The sequence below is a fragment of the Garra rufa genome, chromosome 22 (genome assembly GCF_049309525.1).
Source record: "Garra rufa chromosome 22, GarRuf1.0, whole genome shotgun sequence".
Classification (NCBI taxonomy): domain Eukaryota; kingdom Metazoa; phylum Chordata; class Actinopteri; order Cypriniformes; family Cyprinidae; genus Garra; species Garra rufa.
Window position 1 is genome coordinate 19,805,015 of NC_133382.1, and position 25,444 is coordinate 19,830,458.

Genomic DNA, 25,444 nt, shown 5'->3' on the forward strand with positions numbered 1-25,444 from the left:
CCTTTAATATCATAATGATTTGTGGCATAAAAGAAAAATCAATAATTTTGACCCATACAATTTATTGCTGGCTATTGCTACAAATATACCTGTGCTACTTACGACTGGTTTTGTGGTCCAGAGTTACATATTTTGAAAGCAACACAAGTTTTCAGATTATTTTCAGACAAAAGCAACTGCCAAATAAAGTTGCTTTAATTTGTGTATTTAAAAATACCAAATGTCCACTAATGAATAAGGTCATTTTCAGTTTTTTTTTTCATCGAAATACTTTATTTTAATATTATACAGACTAGCCTCCACAGAAATAAGGCAATAAAACCCCACTTGCTTCAATATCAAAAGAAGAAAAGACCATGCTGGATGAATGTACTGTGTGTATGTGAGAACAAATACAACAAAACACACTCCACACTGCATTTTTTTTTCTTTTATTTTTTTTTTCCTTTTTTAAAAAACAAGAAGTTCCAAATACTCTGAAACCTGAACCCCAGCACTGACCTCCACCAGCGAACCGCTACAATCAGAGGGAAAGGAGCAAAGGTTTCATCAATACATGATCCTAAAGTACAGCAATGCATAGAGATCTGGTGAACGTCACCAAACCTGGTTCCCTGCAGAGCCCATTACATTGGGTCTTGTTGACCAGAGCACCAGTCGGGTCGGCTTAAGTGCAATGTTGGAAGAACTAACAAGCCAAAAGGGTTCAAAAGCAAGGATGTCTATGACATCTCATATTTTTACTCCATTTAGTTTGTCGAGGGAAGGAAAAGTGTGAAACCTGTGAAGCAGAAACAGCCTCATATAATGATTGTTATGAGGTTATAGCTCTATGTAGATGGGTGGAAATAACACTATTTGGTGCTAAAGACAAGTAGTGGAGAGTAGTAACGTGTGCCTGAAGTGAAAAAGGATCCTAAACTAGCATAGACAACTAGTCTAAAAGCTAGACCAAACTACAGATTCTTTTTTAGTTGAGCTGTCTAAGGTGTGAGAAGTTGGTGGCGGGGTTCCCGATTGGTCTCTCTGTTGGCAAATGGAAAACATTTGGGTATGATGAGAGCTTAAAATTCAGTGCTTAAGAGAACCTATCAGACGCAGGAACTGTTTAAATACCATTCGGTACTGGAATATGAAGAAAAAAATGAAGCTTTTCAGCATATGAAACAGCATGTGCGTCTGGAGTGTTTTGTGTACAGCATATACACAGTAAGGTTGAAGGTGCTAAATTGTGTCGTCGAGCAATTAAGACCAAAAGCTACAAACATGAGTCCCAGTGGAGCTGCAGATCCGAACTGTCCAAAAAGTCTGCAGAAAATACACTGGGTGGGGTGTGCGAGCTCAGAGGGGCAAGAACCATTCCCCCACTGTTAGAATTGCTGCCTCCTCCTACCACAGGGATGTCTAGCCAATCCATGCCATCCAAGGTGGGGTCTTCAAAGTCCAGGCTGGCTGGGTGGGGTGAGAAGCTCAGGTCACTGGTGTCCATTGGAGTTGGGGGATGGTCCAGAATACTGGAAGTGCTCAGCATTTGATTGTGGAGGTCATCGATTAACGTCAACGGGCCGCCTGGCTCCACGCCGAGAAGAGGAGCACCGGTGGTGCTCTCTAGGAAGTCCTCCAGACGGCCGGTTCCAGAGCAAGGCCTGTCCTGGGTGTCCGAAAGCTGCTGGGAAGGGGCGGGGATGGGGTCGGGGTGATGTGCGGGTGGCGAGAGGTGGAGTGGAGAAGGAGGTGGGGATGGAGTGGGTGGGCCGGAGCGGAGGTCTGACAGAGAGGGATCTTGACTGGCTTTGAATCCAGATGAAATTTCTGCAAATGAAAAGAGGAGAGATTTATTAGTATTTAATACATACACTACAAGTCAAAAGTTCACCAAGCCTGCTTTTTTTGATCCAAAGTACAGCCAAAAAAAAAAAAAAATCTGAAAAATAACTGAAAATAACTGTTTTCTATTTGAACATATTTTAGTGTAATATATTCCTGTGAGTTCAAAGCTGAATTTGAAATCACGCAATCTTTCAGAAATCATTCTAATATTCTGATTTGCTGCTCAAAAACGTTTTTTTTTTTTTTATCTTGTGTAGAATTTTTTCAGGTTTCTTTGATGAAAAGTTCAGAAGAATAGCAGTTATCTGAAATAGAAATATTTTGTAACATTATAAATGTCTTTATCGTCACTTTTGATCGATTTAAAGCATCCTTGCTAAATAAAATTATAACTGTTTTTTCAAAAAATATAATAAATACACTGCTGCTCAAACGTTTGGGAAGATTAAGAGTAAGATTAAACTTGATCAAAAATACAGAAAAAAGTAATACTGTGAAATATTACAGTTTAAAATAATGGTGTTCTATATTAATATATTTTTAAAATATAATTTATTCCTGTGATGCAAAGCTGAATTTTTCTCAGCCATTACTTTTTAGTGTCACATGATTCTTCAAAAATCATTCTAATATGCTGATTTATGTTATTATCAATATTGGAAACAGTTGTGCTGCTTAATATTTTTTTTCAGGATAATAAATGTAAGGTTAAAAAGAACAGCATTTATTCAAAATATAAATATTTTCTAACAATATAAGTCTTTGCTATTACTTTATCAATTTAACACAACCTTGGTGAATAAAAGAATTAATTTCTTTCAAAAAAGAAAGAATAAAAACTTACTGCCCCCAAGCTTTTAGATAGTAGTTTATATTGTTACAAAAGATTTCAGTTTTAAATAAACGCTGTTCTTTTTGACAATTTATTTGTTAAAGAATCCTGCAGAAAAAAAAAATATATTCCAACAAAATATTAAGCACCACAATTGTTTTCAACATTTTTGAAGGATCATGTGACACTGAAGACTAGAGTAATGATCCTGAAAATTCATCTTTGTATCACAGAAATAACAAAAATTTTAAAATACATTAACATAGAAAACAGTTATTTTAAATTTAAATAATATTTCACAATATTATTTATTGTTTTTTGGTATTTTTGACCATTAGAAATGGTCCAGATGGCAGTGTATGTGTAAAATATAATAAAAAAATATGTATAATGTTACAAAAGCTTTTTATTTTAGATAAATGCTGATCTTTGGATCTCTCTATTCATCAAAAAATCCTGAAAATCCTTTAAATATTGATGATAATAATAAAAAAAATGTTTCTTGAACAGCAAATCAGCATTTTATTTTTGTAGAAACCATTTCAGGATTCTTTGATACATAGTTTAAAAAAAATGGCATTGATTTGAAATATAATTCTTTAAAATATTATAAACATTTATTTTAAAGCATTCTTGCTAAATAAAACGATCAATTTGTAAAGTATCAAGTCTCTTTTACCTCCACTCTTGATCAGGATTTCAAACAGATCATCTATTTGCTGGTTGTTTGAGACATTATCCTGTAAACAGACAATATCACCAACGTCACAAGGAAAAACAATTGATTAAAACAAAAAAAGGTGAAAGAATGAAAGAGAAAGAAAGAAAAGGAGAAAGAAAGAATGAGAGTAAAGGCCATACTTTGAAACGCTGAGGAGGGTGAGGGCTCAGCTTTGGGGAGGAAGGGGTGAATAAAGTGTGACGATCGAAAGTTGGGCAAATGTCCTCCTAAAAATTGACGGAGATGATGGGTAAAGGAAGATGGAAAAAGAAATACTAGCTTTAGCTCAAAACAAAGCAAGAAAGAAAAAAAGACTGAAGAAAAATGAGTAATAAGATTTTTAATGAACGTGCAGTACCTTGAACGAAGGGGGTGAGGAGGGTTTGCTCAGTGGATTGGATTCCTCACAGAAGAAGGGCTCAAAACTGGGTGGTGCGGACACTGGCTGGCTAAACTCTTTAACACTTGTGGTTTCCAAGTGGAGCCCTACTTTCTGAACCTGAAAAATGGGAGATTTACCATGGGTCAGTTGTGGAAAGGAAAGAAAGCACAACTATCTGCAGCCCAGCTCCTTATATTCCAGTAATTACTATAATTATAACACATGTAAACTGTTTTGTTAGCTCATAATACAATCCACAAATGCACACAGGTCATTTTATGTCTGCAATTTAATGCACAACTAACATTTTTGCATTTGTTGACACGTCTGACTGAAAAAGCCCTTGCTTTTGAATAATAATGAGATTGTGTTCAAATACGGTGTAAATCAAACAAATCTCATTCAAATCCATGTAATGTTCATTCTTATAGATTGAAAATAATGCGTGCTTATTGTCGTACACTATTCATACATATCTGCTATACATCTTAGTATTTCATGAACCTTTAAAGACTTCCGAGTTAAAATCAACAAAGAGTTCTCTATTTTATGCTATATTTCAGAACTGTAACAAGTTTGAAAAAGCACATTCATTCATATATGCACATACTTTGGTGATGGGCTCTCTGACAGCTTGTGATTGGTTAGTAGAACTAGCCATATCAGCAGGTGATTGGCTAGGGAGCTTGGTAGGGGTCGACTGCAATCTCTGAAAGACAACAAACCAATGATTGTGACTCATATTAAAAAATATTAAGAAAAAATAGTTGCAAGTAGCGATTACTGGGGTTCGATCGCTTTAAGGCATTTAAGCACATATAAAAAAGACAATACATATTATTTAGCAAGTGTGTAACCACCTACCCTCCAGCTGTGGTCCGATCTCCCTAAAACTTTGCTTGTTTTTTTTGTTTTTTTTCTTAGAATCACCTATCACACAAGGTTTCGTGATGTTTTGTGTTTTCATTTAGTCTTTATAGGCTTTTGGGTATGCCACATTTCTAAACAACCCCATTATAGCTTCCCAGAGGGTGCATTTCATTAAAATTTTGATAATTGACCTAGAGAGCACAGAGTATTACAATGCAGTGGTTTTTCCCAGATTGAGCAAAAAGGTTTTTTACATTTTCTCAATCATGTAACAAATGGTTTGATTTAAAGCACTGGTTCTGGAGCCAAAGTTGTTTGGAAAGAGGAGGTCTATTGCATGATATGAACATTGTGCACGTTCAACATGCAATTGTTTCCGCCCTCAAAAAATGTGACATATTTATAGGTTTGGTCTGCCCGATCAGTTTTACGTGAAGATTGCTGATCCTCGGGCACTCTAACAATTAAAATAGGGTTTCAGCGCTACACGTTTGAACCTCTAAAAATGTCAGCATTGATACGAAGACCTTTTTTTTTCAGCATATTAGAATGACTTCTAAAGGATCATGTGACACTGAAGACCGCAGTAATGGCTGCTGAAAATACAGCTTTGCCTTTGAAGAAATAAAATACATTTAAATATATATATATATAAAAAATACAAAGTTAAATAAATAAAAGTTATTTCAAATTCAAATAGCATTTTATAAACCATTAAAAATTTTACAGACCCCAAACTTGAAGAGTACTGTATATATAAATTAAATCAATAAGATATTAATAGATGAACTGTTGTTTAGTCACCTGTAGAGTGATCCGCCCATTGGATTTGCTCTGAGGAGACTTTCCAGTCAGGCTGTCTACAGTATTACTGGTGAGTGCAATCAGATAACGGTTGCCATTGCTGTCAGTGACCAATGTGGGTGTGGGATGAGCTTTCAGAAGATCCAGTGGGAAAGACGTAGTAATTTGAGTGCTAGACTGCTGGTTGACAAACACCTGTGAAACCTGTAAAACAAACAAAAAAAAACCAATGTGAAACCCTGGCAAGAACTGCATGAATTAATGCCATCCAAACAAACATCTGAGCTATTAGAAGAGCTGGAAGTGTTGTTGACCTGTGGTGTCTGTAACTGCTGCTGTGACTGATTTTGCGGCTGCTGCTGCTTCTTTTGATTGCTTTGTAGCTGCTTTTGCTGAATGATGAGCTGCTGCAGCTTTTGCTGCTGCTGCTGTTGAAGTAACTGTTTTTTCTTTTGCTGCTGCAACTGAGTCTTTTGCTGCTGCTGTTGTAACAGAGTCTTCTGTTGCTGCTGTTGTAGTAACTGTACTTTCTGCTGCTGCAGTAACTGCGTCTTCTGCTGCTGCAGTAACTGCGTCTTCTGCTGCTGCAGTAATTGCGCCTTCTGCTGCTGTTGCAGAAGCTGCATCTTCTGCTGCTGCAACTGCAAAGTCTGTGCTTTTCCTTGATCTTGCTGCAGTTTCGGTATGTCCATCTGCTGCTGTTTATTCTGTAGCAGTAACTGTGTCTTCTGTTGCTGTATGTTTGGTAAGTCCACCAGAATTTGCTGCTGCTGCTGCACCTGCAGCCGGTGAATCTGCTGCAGCCTGAGTAGAGTCTGCTGTGAACACTGGGTCTGGATCTTCTTCTGGGGCTGGACTTGCTTCTGCAGGTCCTCTGATGTGTCCATTTCATCCTTAATCTCTTCCTTTATCTTCACTTCCACTCCGTTAGACAGCAATGGTATTTCACCGCTGTCAGTGTTGTCCATAACCTCTGTGGCCGCTCCACGCTTACCCTGCTCTAGCTGAGAGCGCAGGGTCTCCACCAGCCTCTGCTTCTGCCTGAGCATCCGTGTCAACTCCTCAATCTGCTTGTCCTTCTCTTGAAGCATTTGGTCTTTGTCTAGAGGAGATCCAGCAGATCCTGGATCCTGAGGCTGTGCAGCTGGCAGCGGACCAAGGTGAGAAAAGCTGCAGGAGCCCTGCATCTGCCCATGAGATTCCTCTTTAATTGGGGATGGGTGGTCTGGAGAAGGGTGCAGGGTGAGCTGGGTGAGAGGTGAAGTAACCTGTTAATGGAGAAACACAAGTTCTTAAAAGAACATAAACCTCTAAGTATTACAGCCTATTGAAAAGAAAAGACCTACCATTTCTCCAAAAACATCGCCATTGCAGCTGGTCTCATCAGGACTTAATCCAGCCAGAGAGCGATCAGAGGGGGTAGGAGATGCAGGAGGAGAGGAGCTAGTGCTGCTGAACCGCATAATTTGAGGTGGTGTTGTACTGTGGACCCTAGTGGTAGCCGCTGCAGGAAAGGCTGACATTGATACAGCAGTGTCTTTCGGGGCAGCACAAGATGACTGAACTGACACCTGTGGGATGGTTTTCGCAGTGGATGATGAACCACTGTTCTGCTCCTGGTAGTTCTTGAGTCGTTCGATGAGATCGTTCTTGGTGCCCGATACTGTCAATCGCCTCAATTTGAGCTCATGTTTAAGTTCAGCAACCTGGAAGAGAGATGAACAAAAATCAGTTTCACATTATCCACCATAAAGCAAAATAGCTGGATTTGACATTTTCCATAATTTTCTCCAAAGTTTGCGATTCATTTCAGAACTGGTTGGTTTGGTTTATGGCTTAAATATAATGAGGATTTAATGAGGTTCCAGTGGAAAAAATACTGGAACCAAGATGGACACAATTAGTGGTTGGTGTTATTGCTTTAGTGTAAGTAAATAAATTATAACTGTTACTCACTTTGAATTCATCCAGGTTTGCAGGCAAAGTGCTGGGCTTAGCTCCACACACTGTAGGCTGGCTCTGACGACTGGGCCCGTTCTGACTGGAGGAGACTGTAGAGCTTGTGGAAATAGTCTGGGAAGGGGAAGGGCCTGGATTGGTGGATGGTTGCTGCTTTTCAGCAGGAAGTCTGAATTTGAACAGATTAATGATTGATTTATAGTTAAATCAGTTAGTCATGTGTACACTTCTCTAGAACTCCTGAAATCTAGGACTAGAAATCTCAACTAGTTTTGCATCAGAACCCAGTTCATGCAACCTGCATGTAATATGGGTCTTATTTAGTTTACATACATTTAGAAATTAATATTTTATTCAGCTTTGCCATCACTTTAATAAATTAAAGATATCTTAAAAAGGAAAAGAGGTATTTTAAATTTCATCAAATTTTTGCAATAATATTGTTTTTAAATGTCATTTTTTAATCATTTAAATTGGATAAAAAATCTTACTGACCCCATACACAGACACAATAGGTACACAGAATATTGTAACACAACATAACAATAAAGTGTGGTTGTACTCACTTTGGAGGCGCGGGTAAGATAGTGTGGTAGTTGTAGTGCTGCTGTTGCTGGTTAATGATCTGAAGCTGAAGAAAAAGCTGCTGCTGGTGGAGGATCTTTGCGTACGAAGAGTCCAGCTGAGGGGGCGGCTCCCGGTCGTTCTTCTGGTCAGGTGGAATATACTGATGATATTTGAGTTTCTTCACTTTGGGCTTGTTATCTTTGGGTTTCTTGGATCGTTGAGATGTCCGATCTGTGCTGGACTTGGACTGCAGGTTATGATGAGAGCAAAGGAACATAAAAAGAAAAATGAGTGATGAAAATTTGTATGGGTTCAGGCCAAAAAACTAAACCAATGATAGATTTGATGGCTATTAGTTTACCTTATGTCCCGTCGGTGGACGGGAAGAGTTTGTCATGTGAGTTTCACTGGTTAGATTTTGTGGTGGAGAGGCGTCGGACGCAACGAGAAGAGGAGGTGGGGCCTGAGCAAGGAACTATAAAAAAAAAATACATCGGTTAAATAGAGTATGTGCTCTTAAATACATTTCTCACATTGTCGTCTATATTCTCAACCCTGCACATGTTCCTTTGTGGCTTATAATACTAATTTAAAGGGACAGTTCACTGAAAAAAATAAAATACAAATGGAAAAAAGCAGCTCGGACATCTTTTCGTGTACCATAAAAGAAAACAATCACACAGATTTAAAGGATAAGTTCACTTTCAGAACAAAAATGTACTCACCCTATTGTCTTCTAAGATGTTAATGTCTTTCTTTCTTCAGTCATAAAGAAATTATGTTTTTTGAGGATTTTTTTTTCCATATCGTGGACTTCTGTGGTGCTCCGAGTTTGAACTTCCAAAATGCAGTTTAAATGCATCTTTAAACGATCCCCGCCAAGAAAGAAGGGTCTTATCTAGCGAAACTATACTACTTTTTATTTTATATACTTTTTAACCTCAAACGATCTTCTTGTTTTGCTCTGCCTGAACATTTTTTGCAGTTCAAGGCAGTTAGGGTATGTTGAAAAACTCCCATCTTATTTTCTCCCTCAACTTCAAAAATCATTTCAAAAATAAAATACACAATAGTGTATTTAAAAAAAAAAAAACGATAGTTTCGCTAGATAAGACCCTTCTTCCTTGGCTGGGATTGCTAACCACATTCATGGTTGTTCGAAGCCACATTTAAATTGCATTTTGGAAGTTCAAACTCAGGGGAGCATAGAAATCCACTATATGGAGTAAAACCCTGAAATGTTTTCCTCAAAAAACATAATTTCTTCATGAGTAAAGAAAGAAAGAAAGACATGAACATCTTGGATGACAAGGGGGGTGAGTACATTTTTGTTCTGGAAACAAACTTTAAAACAACAACATGTTGGGTGAGTCTGGATGCAAGATCTCCTAAACTGTAGAGCAGTGCTGCCCTCTAGCTTACTGAAAGCACACAATGAATATTCCATTGATCTAACATTGAACAACTGAAACAGCAATATACCTGAGTGGGTGAGAGGTCTCCATTTATTTTCAGCATATCAGATGGGGAGTGTTGAGGGGCAAGACCCAACGGAGAATCCTGACTGCACTGGGGATCTGGTGACAGGGCATCACTACTGTCCTCGTCCAGTGACGAGCTCTCACCCTTCGGAGACTCTGTACCTGAAAATGCACATAAGAAATTGTGTTGATGACAGGATTTTCATTTTTGGGTAGCTATCCTTTTAAAACATTGATGACAGTTAAACTTAAACGTAACTATATTTAAGAGAATTTGTGTTGAGAATTTGTGGCGATTCGAGTTGTGAACGAAACAGTATGAGTAAATGTTGTTCACTGAAGTTTACTGAACTGCTATACAATTAAAATGACACAGGAACCTTATTGACAATAAATGTAGATAAAGTTTCCTCTTTTGTCAGCTTTGCAAACAATAGATTTGCACTGTTGTTATTCGTGGAGAAAATGCTTATGGTCTTTAAAAAGTAACACTGACATAGCTGACATTGCAATAATAATGCATGCAACAAATGTAGTTTTTGACGGTGGTTACAGACTGACCAATGAGTGCGTGCACAGGGAGGATGTTCTTGTGGACAAGCTCGATGGGACCAGGGCGGTGAGAAATCTTATCGTTGAGATCATCTGCCAGTCGAGCTCTTTTCAGCTTTAGCTGCTTGGCCTGCAGTGAGGGCTCGGCTGAGGTCTCTGTGGGTAAAACAAATATAATCATTAACAACTGAATCACTTCCTTTAAAGTAAATGCCACCTAAATTCCCCTCTGAAAGTTTACTGACTCAATTTTTATAGTATTTTTGCATGTCGATCAACTGCCTGTTTCTGTTGTAACAGAAATGGAAACAATTCTAAGGAATGTAAGACAACTACTTCACTCTTGAGTAGGAACAGATAAGGATAAGGTTATGACTATGGACCCTTTCACATTTATGGCTTTCTCAGAAGCAGAGGTCCTCATAGTTGGGTAAACCTTTATAGTGGTGAACAAAAACTACAACAAATATATATTTTTAGCATTCCCATTTGATCTATTTATCCCATTTACAGTCAATAACTGTATGCTTTTGCTGTCTTTTTAACAGAATAAAGCAGTGTACATTTTCTTATTTTGCCTAAATATATATTTTTTCATTAAATACTGCCCTTCAGAAGCTACAGAAGATACTTTCATCTTTCTCAGAAGGCAAAATAAGTTTAAATTTAGCCTGATCTTCAAATTCAACAAGTTTTCACCCCTCGGCTCTTAACGCATAGTGTTTTCTTCTGAAGCACCTTATTCAGGCCAGTATTAAATAAAAAATAACATGCATTTTGTATGCATTTCCCTCTAAATATATATATATATATATATATATATATATATATATATATAACTTTAGATTTATAATGTTAATAACTGAAATTCTGTCATTACAGTCAGTTAAAAAGGTCCACTGCAAGAGGCAGATATTGCCTAACAGAAACATGACTTGCAATAGATTACATTGCAATTACACTGGAAGTGCAATCTATTTACATTGCAATAGATTTATTTAAATAAATAAATACATTTTCATATTTAAAAGAGAATGATGTGACACTTACCTTCGAGAATGTGCATCCTAACCAGTTCTGACCTCTCTGGCCGACTCCTGATCTTCCTCTTCAGGTAATCCTCAGTCTGCACCAGTAAAAAAAGAAAACAAGTGTCAATCAAAGATGACAAAAAGGTGATTTTTCTTGGGGGAAAAAGGAAAGAGATGAAGTCACTCACGCGTGCTCTCTCCAGACTTCTCCTCTGTTCGTGGAAAGCAGCCGGACTCTTCAGTGCTATGTACAGAACAGAAACAGAAACAATCTTACTTTATTATTATTCAGTCGTTGTGATTGCCAGGTACTCAACAGATTAATCAACAAAGTATTCTGTGTGAGTAGCTTTCTGTGTGAACTGAAATGCTCCAAACAATAAACCAATTCATTTGTGTTTTCACTCCATCACTACCATGACTTCCAAGTTTTGTTTTTTTAAACAGTCATGTATCTGTGCCCACCTGTTTCCCTTAATGGATCATTTTTAATATTGAGGAACTAGGTTCATGCTCATAAGGAGAATGAAAAACTCAACAGTAAAGGTCATACTAAAAGGTCATACGTGAAAAAAGAGAACATCCCCTTGTATAAGATTGGGTCAAATCACCTGCTGGAAGAACAAAGGGAGTTCAGTGTAATAACAGAAAGTGTGTACATCCATCTGCCTAAAAAAAATGCACTTGGGAAGTCAAAATCAATGTATTTTTACAGATATAAAATAACTTAGTTATATTTATTACTCTTTACTTTTACAAAAATGCATTTTTTGCTAAATAGTACTGGTTATCTTATAGTATACCAAACAACTACATTCCTACACTGGTAGTAAACTGTACTTGTACAGTATATGTACAGTATATATTTACTAACAAGGACAGTAAACTGCACATGTGACTGAGCTGTAAAATTAAAGGGATACCATGTGATGTAACAGCCAAGATTGTGTAACTAACTTGAAATTTCTGAAACCACAAAGTAGGGTTAGCAATGATCATCCACCTAGTTTCTGTGCAGCAGAGGCTCACAAAAATAAACCGTACAACGTTTGGGGTCAGAAGGGTTTTATCAGCATATTAGAATGATTTCAAAGCAGTGTGCTTGGAAAAAGTCGCATTGTGGATAAATGACATTAAAAACATTAGCATGAAACATGAAATTGAATTTTTTATATTTAATCTAAAATCTTTGATGAAAAAGCCAGTTGACACATTATGTGTCAACTACTCTCATGCAGTTACATTAAACAGTTTTGAAATGGTAATGTAATCCTGCAGGCTTATGTGTGCAGCAATGTAAGAATTTTGTCAAGTGCAACTGTCAACTAATATTGTAACACACGCATTTAGTGCTGTTTAAAGTCAACCAAACAGTTCATTTTTGGCTTTTGGTTGTCGCTTTTAAAGAGCAAAGCTAAAGCTGCTCGGGCACTTCCTCCTTCCCACAGAGGCCACATAGACAGCACAGTGTGAAGACTGCAAATCCTCTTGCCTGATGAGCAGAACACAGAATAAGGAAGTGGAAACAATAGGGGAAGTAGATCCACCTGATAACACAACAACGGGCCTTTCACAATGACTAAGTGTTAGCAATCAAGACTCAGTCTTCTATTCCAGACCACATCTAGAGAACAGTCCCATCAATTAATGCCCGCTGAAGGGAGTCTATAAGCAAACTGCATGCTTTTGGTGCATTATGCAGCATAATGCGTAAACTGGCAGCTCAGTATTTTTGCTTTTGAATGGGTGTTGATTGCCACATACAGTAAGCTTTTTTTAAATATTTCATTTCATTGCCGATTTCATGCAGAATGAGTGGCAGTAAATGTTGCAATATCCTTCATAGTACTATGAAATACTTGCGGCCATAGCTGCACCACAACAGCAACTTATTGACATAGCAACAAACAGAAGCACATCAAGAGCATGCATGTCATTGTGGCTTAATCTCAGAATAAGTTTTTGGACACAAAAGTCACACTTGCACAAATGTATATATGTCACTGCATATTATAAATATAAAAATATCAATGCAAGTGATATGTGAAAACATGATGCTAGCTTTTCTCAAAGCCATTTTTGCAATGACTTTTCCAAATCAACTTGTCCAAAAGGGATTTTCCTGTCAGTATCCACAAATACTGTGTAATGCATAAACAATTTGTTTATACGACTAAATAAAGCATGGCATCACAGTCAGAAAAAAAAGATTTGCATATGCAAAACCAGTCTTAAGTAGCATGGGTATATTTGTAGCGAAAGTCAAAAATACATCGTATGGGTCAAAACGATCGATTTTTCTTTTATGGCAAAAATCATTAGGATATTAAGTAAAGATCATGTTCCATGAAGACATTCAGTAAATTTCCTACCGTAAATAAGTTTTGATTAGTAATATGCATTGCAAGGAACTTCATCCGGACAACTTTAAAGGTGATTTTCTCAATATTTTAATTTTGATAATCAGGTTCTAGATTTTCAAATAGTTGTATCTCAGCCAAATATTGTCCTATTCTAACAAAACCATATATCAATGGAAGGCTTATTTATTTTAAGCTTTCAGATGAAATTGACCCTTATGACTGGTTTTGTGGTCCAGGGTCACATTTGACACGCCAGGCTTTTACGGCTCATAGTGAGAATGTGGAACTCATACTCGAAGACGAAAATACATCTTAATTTTATGCAGAGGCCAAAACTGATAAGAAATACGCAATTTAGTGCAAACATTGCTGGTGTGACAATTATTTTACTTGCTAAATAAAGTATAAACTATCAGAGGACATGAGTTATCAGCAAATACTTTCTTCATTTTGCATATGTTGTTTGTTTTATAATCTGAAAAGTGCATTTGTGCTGTATTACTATAAATGTCATTAGTTTGAGATTGTTATATTTTATATTTTGCAAAGACTTGAGTGCCCAACTATATGTGCAGCATTCACAAACAATCCCAAAATGAACCTATTTGTTTGCAATCTGCTTTTGCTGCAAATACATACACATATGTAAACATGATGCTTGGCTAACTAAAAGAGTAAAATCTGACTCACGAGGCATGATTCCTTGGCTGACCAGCTCCTCTCGCGTCCTTCTCTGTTGTAGTTTGAGCTGAAGAACTGCATGGGGAAAAAGGAAATGGATTTAGATACAAAGAATGACAGATTCGAAATTCACATCAGGACAGCTAGAGCCAGATAACTACAACATAGTCAGGACAAGAGCTCGAAAGGGCCCTCTTTCGGTTTCTTTCTAACTAAAGAGTGAATGCTAAGGGGAGGGACTGTGAATATTTAAGTTGTTTGGGTGGTTTTTCACACTTCCCGTTTCAGCACATTCAACTACTTTCCTGAATTCAAAAAAGCGCAACCGAGAGGCAATAGGCGTTCTACAAATCAGGAACTTATGTGCTGGCACAACACACCGGGTAAGTTGCTCAATGATTATAAAAAGGGTGGTGTGTAGACAGCATGAGAGATTTGTTATTATTGCTTTGTTCTGAGAGAAAAAGCCGTTACAGTGCTATTATGTCAAATGTCACGTTGAGAGGGATGTGGCCCGTGAGTATTGATGGCATCACGGGACGCTTTAGAGGCAAGCGTGCACCTGTCAGTCCTGGTGCAATGACATCATTACCCACATGGCATTGCTTTGTGTGCACTAGTCAGCTGTTCTGACCTTCATACTCACAACGTCTGGGGAAAAGGAAACCAGAACATTGTCTGCACATGCCAAGACCTGCCAAACACTCCTTTTTGTTACATATTAAAAAATAAAAATAAAATAAAATAAAGGTTCTCCATTGGCATCAATGCTTCCATGAAGAATCTTTAAAGTCCCCATGAAATCAAAATCAGAAGTTGGCTTTTTAGTAGGAATATGTTAGTCATAAGGTTATCTATAAGCTAGTGTGCCCCAAAACAATGACAAAATTTGCATTTAGAAGACATAAGCATTCAAATCTTATAGCCAATATGGATCCACGATTTTGATGACATCACCCTGCACTTCAGCTTTTCTGTCCAATCAAATGCTCCCTAGAATCGGAAGCTTCCCGCCCCCTACACACTGAAGCTGCGACTAAAATCGCTCACTTGTTCAGAGAATTAGTATTTTCTGTATGTGTAAATATGCCTTCTGTTGTGGCGAATGTAGTCTGCTTTTGTGCTGTGTCACGTGATCCGCTGGTTCCGCACGGAGCGGATCATATGCGTGAATCAGTACAGACCGCAAAACGTGTTGGGCCCTTTTGAATTCTACACAAAATGCTGTATTTTATAGAGATATGGATGAGATTGTAACTGTGTCAAAAGTGACTTTACTGAGCTCAATGGCTCTGGCTTAAGCTGTGATATAAACGTAACTCTATTGGCTATTTAAAAAAAATGTCTTCCTGTTTCAGTTGAAATTACATCAACACCAGGGCTTGACATTAACTTCTTTGCTCACCAGCCACTGTGGATAGTGGTTTTCCAAAACTCCCAAAATACTAGCTACTCGGCATTTTCAGTGGCCACAATTTTGGTGTTGGGAAATTACGTTTTATATTACTAAAGTTACTGCGCACTAAAATGTATTTAAATTGATTTCCAGGTCATTAAATGCATGCGTCATCTTTCATTTCAAATTCTTATATTATATTAATAATTTCACTTAATTTAATAAGACACTATATAGCTTTTGCCAATCAAATGAAATCGGTATTAACAAAAGCCCAATCTTTCCACTGCAGAAGAAACCGAAGCAGCTGAAGTGGCATTTAGATACACATTTATTGAAGCTACAATGTAGCATGAAAGCATTTACATTGCAAAATTGCAACAGTATAAATAGTGTTATGAGCCTGGGGTTTAAAATCAGGTTATTTTAATATAAAAATATGAGAATGCAAAAATAAGCTACTTTTAAATACGAAAGTAAACCACCAATAGGTGGCAGTAAGTGACGCTTAATGAATGAATCATTGAGTCATGCCTTCAAACAATTCATTCAGACGGCTGATTCATTCAAGAATGAAGCAAGTGTGTGTCTTTATGAACGGACCGCTGAATTGACTCAAATGATTAATTCAGAAACGCAGAATCATTTAGTAACCAAACACAGCTGTATGCTGCTCAGAGATACGAGAGTGTTCTGCTGTCTTTGTTTTGAACTATTTTCATTAACCAAATTGAGCAAAAAGTGTCAGCACTGACAATATTGTACTAAAATGTATATTAACAACTCGTTTGAACTATTGTATAAAATCAATTTCAAATTTGCAATCATGGTTTTCAGGGAAAACTGCACTCTCTTGGTCGTGTCATGTTGCTAGGCTATGTTATATAAAAACTAAATTTTTACCAAAGTATGTTTCTTCTGTGTGCAGTTGTGTTCATTTGTGTTGAGTTCTCCACAGACACACAGACAGGCTGCGTGATCCTCAACTGGTGTGACCTTGTTACTGTCAATACATTATCCATTATCAATTGCCGTTTTCACCAAAAGCAAAAAATTATTCTCGCAAAAATTGTGGTGCTCCTTAGTTGTCCTATCAGGCAAGTAAAATTCGCTGCTTTGAACATCCATGGAAACTTTCCATTGTACAAAAGGTTCTTTATAGTGGAGGAAGGCTCTTAGAGTATTAAAATGGTTCTTTTAGGAACTGTGCATTGAAAGGTTCTTTGGGAAACCCAGAATGGTTCTTCAACAGCATCATTTGGTGAACAGCTGTGAGGATGTGAGTCCTGCACTTTTAAATCACGACCCCTTTTTGTCACAAGTTCCTGTAAAATCCCAAAACACCCACTCTGGTTCTCACTTGCAAATTGAATACAAAAAGTTTCGCTATTTGTTCTAAAGTCATCCTATTCCCGCTTCATCTTAACAGTTGTTTTTGACCACCCACTCCTTAGAGCTACTCTGCACTATTTTTGTACCCACTGAAGGAGAAACACAAGACCTCTCGCACCTCTCCGAGAACCTGGCCTGATACTGTAAATCAATCAGACACTTTGAAATGCCAACACTCTCAGCATCTTCTCTTCGCCAGGCTGGAAAATTCCGTGGGAGACCTGGAAAGTGTGGCGTCAACATCTTGAAACAAAAGGGAGTTGAAAGAATCGAATCATACAGACAACTGGGTTAATCCATGAGCTTGTGTGTCTGGGGTCTTAATTAAACACGCCTTTTGCTGACTGTCCTCAAAGCCCCCAGACCTGGCACGGTTTACGGGTCAACCGGTGCTCGCTCTTGGCTCTGCACGAGCAGCTAGGGTGATCTCACCACTAAGACACTAGAATAATCAGATCTGACACGTTAAGACTTAGGATAAACGCTAATGAAGCTAAATTAAACATATTAAGGTGCACATCTGGAGGGTTGCTTATTAATACTCTATAAAAGCATAAAATGCCCACCTTCTTTGAGGTTATGATATGCATGTTTGTCAGAGTCCAAACCCACAGACATCTTATCTTCATTTCGGATGGGTTGATCCTCAAAAGAGGAAGCATCAATGTGAAGGCAGTGGTTTGTGTCCAACATATTTGAATCCAGTGTCTCTGCAAATCTCAAAAAACTCAAAACTGATATTCCATTGGTGGTCCAAAGTGAGGAAAATGCAAAGAATTCCGTAGCAGGTATGTTAGTCCACAACAACGGTATTTACAGCGCTTCAAATCACAGAATTTGAGAACAGACAGCTTCTTCCTCATCCAAAATCTGATCCTCGGTTTTGTCCTCAAAGGTGGATGCAGAGGCTCTGCAGCTGCGTCACGCAGAGGCAGAAAATGAAGCTGAAGCACATAGGTGAGGACGACAGAGCACAGAGCCTGCTCTGGACTCAGCAGAAGACATTCACAGAACAGCGCGTCTCTCGCTCTCAAACAGAGAGGAGGGTCTGCTGAGTGCCAATGACTGCTTGCTTCGGCTCAGCTGTTGCCTCTCGTTTACGCGCTACAATCTGGCAGACCCCCATTCACTCCCTCAGCTCTTTTTCACTGGTTCATTAGGACAGCATATATATGCTGTATATATATATATATATATATATATATATATAACACACTAGCATTCAAAAGTTCGGGGTAGGTACACTTTCTATGCTTTTAAAAAAGACTTATGCTCACCAAGGCTATTTATTTGATTAGAAATACAGTAAAAACAGTAATTTTGTGAATTATTATTATAAATTTAAATAGCTGTTTTCTGTTTTAATGCACTTTCAAATGTAATTTATTTGTGTCATAATAAAGCTGAATTTTCAGCATCATTACTCCAGTCTTTAGCATCACATGATCCTTCAGAAATCACGCTAATATGCAGATTTTGAATTGAAGTAACATTTCCTATTATAAAAGTTGAAAACAACAATTATTTTTAGTATTCTTTGTTAAAAAACAGCAAAAAGAAAAAGCATTTATTTTGAAATATGAGTTTTGCAACAATGTAAAAGTATTTTTGCTACTTTTGATCAAGTTAATGCATCCTTGCTAAGTATTTTTTTATGTTTTTACTGTTCAAATGTTTTGGATCAGTAAGATTTTTTATGTTTTAAAAATAAGTTTCTTATGCTCATCACGGCTGCTTTTATTTGATAAAAAAATACAGGAAAAAAAATTATATTGTAAAATATTATTACGATGTAAAATAATTGCTTTCTATTTTTTAATATACATTAAAGGTTGTATCAGCGATTTCTAGCCTGAAACATAAAGTGTCAAATTCAGCTCACCTTTCATCACGATCCGCTCGCTGCCTGCCCCATAAATTGTCTGTGAAAAAAACGCGTCTCTCTGGTCAGCCTAGGGTCCGAGATATGCCAAAAAAACAATCGGCACTACCAACCTTTCCACACATAAACAAACAGTGTTCCAACCAATCAGCGTCAGGGGTTTGGTGTTGTGGACTTTCGCTCCGCCTCCCTCACATCCCTGCACCAGTAGGAAAGTCCACAACACCAAACCCCTGACGCTGATTGGTTGGAACGCTGTTTGTTTATCTGTGGAATAGTTAACAGCGTCGATTGTTTTTTTGGCATATCTCGGACCCTAGGCTGACCAGAGAGACGCGTTTTTTTCACAGACAATTTATGGGGCAGGCAGCGAGCGGATCGTGAAGAAAGGTGAGCTGAAATTGACACTTTATGTTTTAGGCTAGAAATCGCTGATACAACCTTTAAAATATAATTTATTCCTGTGACGCAAAGCTGAATTTTCAGCATCATTACAGTCTTCATTGTCACATAATCCTTCAGAAATCATTCTAATATGCTGATTTATTATCTATGTTGGAAACAGTTGTGCTGCTTAATATTTTTTTGGAATCTGTGATACATTTTTTAGGATTCTTTGATGAATGAAAAGTTAAAAAAAAAAAAAACAGCATTTATTTAAAATAGAAATCTTTTGTAAGAATATAAGCCACAGTTTAAAAATTTGGGGCCAGTACATTTTTATTCCTACTTTTATTTATAGAAATTAATACTTCAATTCAGCAAGGATGTGTTAATATGATAAAATAGTGATAGTAAAGACTTATATTGTAAGAAAATGTCTATTTATTTTATTGCGAATAAATTCTGTTTTATAAAATATTTGAATGAAATACTTTTTATTCATCAAATAAATCTGAAAAAAAAAAGAATCACATGTTCCAAAAAATATTAAGCAGCACAACTGTTTCAAACATTGATGACAATAATAATAATCCGCATGTTAGAATGATTTCTAAAGGATCATATGACACTGAAGACTGAAGTAATGATGCTGAAAATTCAGCTTTGTATCAAAGGAATAAAATATATTTTAAAGTATATTAAAATAAAAAAAAACATTATTTTAAACTGTAATAATATTTTACAACATTGCTGTTTTTTTTCTGCATTTTTAGACCAAATAAATGCCTTGATGAACCTAAGATATGTCTTTAAAAACAAAAATATCTTACAGTTCCAAAACTTTTGAACGGCAGTGTATATATTTTTAATTATATACATAATAAACATTTTTGAACAGTAATACTATAATAATACATACATTTTGTATCATATTTTTAAGAATTACATAGGCCAAAAGTAATTTAAAACAAAGTATATATATATGGGTTCTTCCAATTGTTAGTGCTACTTTTTATTTTATTAAAAAAAACAGTTTTCATAATCAGTAACACTTTCATTTATATACAGACAAAAAAATCTTTGTTCTTGTTAGATCTTTTATAATACGTTCATCTTCTAATCGTGTTTTTCACATGCACAAGAAGTGTAAAAATTGACTGCAAATAAAAAAAAACGAATTTTTTTTTGTTATGTTAACAAGCCAACACATTTAATATGAAAAACTCTCACATCGCTCTCAGAAATGGTGTCATGCACAGCTCTCGGGAGTCCCAGTGACATGAGCAGAGAGAGTGGAAGGAAGGAGGTCACAGAAAGAATGTAGGTCTCCTTTGACCTTTCCTTTCTTATTGGCAGATAATGTACAGGAGGAGTTTGCCTGTCAGGACTTGACAGGCTCACATACATCGCACATGTTGGACTGCTGGCGAACCCCCTCATCCCACGCCCCCCCACCTGGGTCCTCTCTCAGTTTTAAATAGTAAGGCCAGCTGGCCAAAAGGCTCTATATTCAGCTCAGTATCACCTGTGCAGGCACTGGATAGGGTTACCCACTGCTATCCCAGCGCTACAGCTCTTGCAAACATGACTCACACACATTTTCACAAACATGAAACACACACAAAAACAGAATTCCACAAAGCAAAACACTAAAGGATGGTGACTGAAAATATGGATAAAGTGAATGCTAATCACTTAAAGAAACAGCTCACTCAAATATGAAAATTCTGTAATTTACTCACAAACATGTTGATCTAAATTGTATGACTATATGAACTAATCAACTGTTTTTGGAGAGTCCAAAATAACACTGGACCAAAAAAAATTGAATATTTAATTCTGTGATTCACAGAAGAAAGTAAGTCAAACAGGTTTGGAATGATTAAGGTGACTAAATGATGTCATTTTTGTGTTAAACTATTACTTTAAGAAGACCTGTGTGCGTTCAGATTGAATATGCTAATGTAAACAGTCATCTAATCTTTTCCATATTATAGGGAAATGAAGACCACAAACTCCCCAGAGACAAAAACATTACCGTGATCTGCTTTTAGCCCACGAGCTCATCGCTGTCATCATCACTTGTTGGAGCAGTTGCCGCTCATGCTGTCACTATCCACAAGGGCCCAGCACTGCGAAGTGCCAAATGACCACAGAGAGAGTCTACTGCCAGCCTATGGCTCATAAGTCGCCATAAAGAACAAAACACCATCTTTATCAATTATCAAATAATCCAGTCATAGTCCACCAGGCTCTCGGACAGATCAAAAACACCCAAATGACTAATGACATGTAGTTTTATTACAAGCAATGCAAATAAACCTGTCAGAATCATTGCTGGCTGATCTTTATTGGGCAAGGTTAACTTAGGGTGGAGTACCAAACTGAGCTGCCACATCCGCTTTTATATTTACAGCATTATTTTAGGTTTAACTTAATATGAGCTTGTTCCATAACAACCACTAATTATTTTGAAATATATATTTAAAGTCATGAGAAACATTTCTGTATCTCAAAATGGTTTGTTTTCAACTGCATTCTACGTTGTTCTCTTCTTTTTACCATCAGGCAGGGATCATACATATACTGGAAAATGAAATTCCATGACTTTCAAGGACTTTTCAAGCAGTGCTTTTTTGATTTTCAAGGACCTCCATCAGAGATCTCATTTATGTCTTTTTTCAAATTCTAAAAAATAGAAACAGATAAATAAAAAATATACTAATAAAAAAGGCAAAAATAAGCACATGCAAAGTATTGCTACTAAATTATTACAAAGTATGCTACACTTTTACTATAGTACTTTCTTTTTTCTTTTGTTTTGTTTTTATAACTGTACTGCCTTAATGGTTTGATGTTTTCTACTGTTTAAGAAGAAAAAAAAAAAAGATTTGCAAAATCACTACGAAATCCTGATATGAAACAAATGATTCACAAACCTGTACTGAAGTCCCGATCTAAAGCGAAAGATTTGCGAACCCGCTCCAAAGTTCCAAACTAAAGCAAAAGATTTGCGATCCACACTCTGAAGTCCCGATCTGAATAATGATTTGCAAACCATCATTTCAGATCAGGACTCGGGCACAGATTACGAATCATTTGATTTGAATCATTCAATTTGCAAAATGATTCAGGAACCCGTTCCGATCTAAAGCAAAAGATTTGCGAACCCGCTTCGAAGTTCCGAACTAAACAAAAGATTTGTGATCCATGCGATCATTTGATTCAAATCATTCAATTTGCGAAATGATTCAGGAACCCGTTCCGACCTAAAGCAAAAGATTTGCTAACCTGCTCCAAAGTGCTGAACAAAAGCAAAGGATTAGCGATTCCCTTGATCATTCGATTTGAATCATTCAATTTGCAAAATGAGTCAGGAGCCTGTTCCGATCTAAAGCAAATGATTTGTGATACGTGATTTAAAGTCCTGATCTGATACAAATGATTTGCGATCTGATTGGAGCGTTTCGAAAAAGTGAATCATTTTGCAACGCAATTGTTCGGAATTTCGAAAAGCTCCATTTCACCCATCACTACATGCTTTTTAAAATCATTACAAGTGATGTTGAAATTGAAAATGAATGGTTCTTTTATTTGATCTCATTTTTGCTAGTCAATTGCTTGAAATGAATAATCAAAGTCACGAGTTTGAATCAATCGGAGCGGTTCCAGCGTAAATGACTCAATTGATGTGGTTCATCTCTACTTCAATCCTCTTTTTGAATTGCGTGAATTTTGTGTAAAAAGATATTCGCTTATTAACAAAATTAAACATTTTCAAGGGTTTTCCAGGCCTTAACTTTCAAAAAGTTCTTTAAGCACTGTAAACAATCTTGGTTAGATATCTGCACCACATTAAAACACACTTTTCTCCTGCTTTTTTCCTTTCTGCTTTCAATCACCCTCTGAAAAACACCATCACTGTTACTTCATTTCCAGCACTAGCCAGAAAAACAGGCCCTAGCAGACTAGTTTTCATGCTGTCTATATTTCTACAATGACACATGGCATTGCACTGCCATAAAGTCATCGAAATATTATCCACACGAGAGCCAGACGCACAAAACAGGATTATACAACTAATCCCCTTAGTTCGATTCAAATTGGACTTCACTAACAAGTTTTCAAATGAGTGAAAATCTGAAGGAATGAGAAACAGAGTATACAGAAAATTAGGCCAACTGCCTGACGCGAGTAATATAAGCTGTTGAAGTGCAGAAGGGACGTTAGATTGAGCTCAGCAAATGAGGTTATGGGAGGAACGAGTGAAAAAGAGAAGTTTGCGTCCAAGCTCTGCTGTTTTTGTGAGCTTGTTACATAACAGCCTCCTGAACTCATTTCATCCAAGCCTCTCCACCTCCTACCCTACTTTCCAGCATCTCTGCAAATCATGACTCTTGTTTTGATTGCGTTTAACATTCTCACATGATGTTCCATCCTGCTGTTATAGATATAACAAATGACAATTTGTTCTATTCCACAGAGTTTCCTTAGAGCTGCTTTAACCCTGTAAAGCCTACTGTGTAATATGTGATACACAAACATGACATGCCTTCTTTCATCAGATTGATGGTTTATATGGGTTTTTTTTAGCAAGTAAACAGCCATTTAGTAATTCTAAAAACACCTTTCTTCAGGTCATGGTACATGTCCTTATGCTGCAAAACTAGATTGTTATAAAAGTAAAAAGATAAGACTCTAAATCATTAGTGATATTTAAAAATCAACACTACCGGACTGAAGCAAAAATCACTGTAAAATGTGAGGGTCAAAAGTTCTGCATCAGGCTTCTGAGGAGCATTTTATGGAAGCCCGTTTCCACCACTGAATAAAGAAAACAAAAAGGCAATTGTGACTTTTTATCTCAAAATACTGACTTTTTTCTCTCAATTGCGAGTTTATATTTCAGAATTCTGGCTTTTTCTCAGACTTAAAGGAACACTCTACTTTTTATACTCCCCCCGAGTTAATAAGTTGAGTTTTACCGCTTTGAAATCCATTCAGCCGTTCTCCTGTTCTGGTGATATCACTTTTAGCATAGATCATTGAATCCTATGAGACCAATATAGCATTGCGTTCAAAAAAGACCAACGAGTTTCGATATTTGTCCTAATTAAAACTTGACTTTTCTGTAGTTATATCGTGTACTAAGAAGGGTTGCACGGTATACCGGTACTACGGTAGTATCGCGATACTAAAGCTTACAAATACCCGCGGTGCCATTGCATTTTTGAAACGGTAGTATCGTCCAAACGGTAGCACCATAAGATATGTTGTATGCACGGCAGGAACACTGTTTAAAACGTTCATGCACGCCAGCAGAAACATTACAAGTTGACTGCCAAAATGTCTTTCTGCTGTGCTTTGTGTAGTACAAGCGGTGTATAGGCTTTATGCTATTCAGTGTTTCACCATGCTTCAGTTCAGTTTGAAATGAGAAGCTGCACGCGCACGTCCTTGTTCACGCTGCAGTTTCAGAAGAGAGGGTCTGATTCAGACGACTGTCTAATGTTATTTAAAAAATATCAGCCCAAGAATCAATTATTAAACATCAAAATATTTTACTAGACAGAATTTTCGTATTTTTATTCATTTGCCCACTTTTAGAACATGTGTAATAATTTGTTTCTGGAAGCATCTTTGCGATCACGAATGCAATTCCATTCATTAACATAGTGGTTTTGACCTTGGTTCTTATCAATCATTATATATATATAAATTGGACATTTTAAGATATGGCAGCAAAAATGCCCGTGACAGTTCAGCAATAAGACACGAGCAAGATGTTTTAGTTTCGTTTCTGTGTTCGAATCTGAATTCGCGTTAGTTTGGGCGAATCACTGATTCACTAAGCCATTCATAAAAACAAGTCATTTGATTCACCCCTGAATGATTCAGCCGTTTTGAAAGAATCGTTTGAACAACTCAGTGATTCAATCATGAACACTGCTGCCATCTGCCGGCGGTTTTAAGTTTCCCGTCATGTTCCATTCTTTTCCAACATATTTCTATATTCAGAGTTTTGTATTTAAAACATTTATCTTATATCATTATTTATGCAATTATAAGTACAGTCTAAATGCATAAATACCACATCTAAATGTCACTCTATGAAGCTTCTGTGCAGTGCTCAGATGACTTTTGTTGACATGATTTCATGGATAACAATAGCCAGTCATTTATTCACATTAGTGAAGTATTCAGAGAAAAATCTTGCCTGTTTTCATTTACATCTTTTTATTCATGAATTTTTTTATTCATTTTGTAGATTTGAATTTTAAAATAACAGAATACTGCATGGTATCGTGATACTACTT

The 25,444-nt window shown here is 36.9% G+C and overlaps 1 protein-coding gene across 4 annotated transcripts in view; it reads right to left on the minus strand.

The window, feature by feature from the left end:
- Positions 1–415: 415 nt before the first annotated feature.
- The window catches only part of mrtfab (myocardin related transcription factor Ab), a 48,573-nt gene continuing 23,544 nt past the window's right edge, over positions 416–25,444 (minus strand). For 2 of the 4 annotated variants that reach the window (XM_073828205.1, XM_073828207.1), the window contains 16 exons: positions 14,083–14,148; positions 11,218–11,273; positions 11,049–11,124; positions 10,008–10,154; positions 9,448–9,608; positions 8,327–8,440; positions 7,965–8,212; positions 7,396–7,567; positions 6,786–7,145; positions 5,754–6,707; positions 5,440–5,643; positions 4,376–4,474; positions 3,742–3,882; positions 3,524–3,610; positions 3,342–3,402; positions 416–1,812 (listed from right to left, as the gene is read on the minus strand). In XM_073828205.1, the coding sequence (XP_073684306.1) occupies positions 1,259–1,812; positions 3,342–3,402; positions 3,524–3,610; positions 3,742–3,882; positions 4,376–4,474; positions 5,440–5,643; positions 5,754–6,707; positions 6,786–7,145; positions 7,396–7,567; positions 7,965–8,212; positions 8,327–8,440; positions 9,448–9,608; positions 10,008–10,154; positions 11,049–11,124; positions 11,218–11,273; positions 14,083–14,148 (3,500 nt within the window). In that variant the 3' untranslated portion in view covers positions 416–1,258. Of the gene's footprint in view, positions 1,813–3,341; positions 3,403–3,523; positions 3,611–3,741; positions 3,883–4,375; positions 4,475–5,439; positions 5,644–5,753; positions 6,708–6,785; positions 7,146–7,395; positions 7,568–7,964; positions 8,213–8,326; positions 8,441–9,447; positions 9,609–10,007; positions 10,155–11,048; positions 11,125–11,217; positions 11,274–14,082; positions 14,149–17,427; positions 17,807–25,444 lie in introns of those variants that run through there. The other 2 variants (XM_073828204.1, XM_073828206.1) reach the window with 2 other exon arrangements.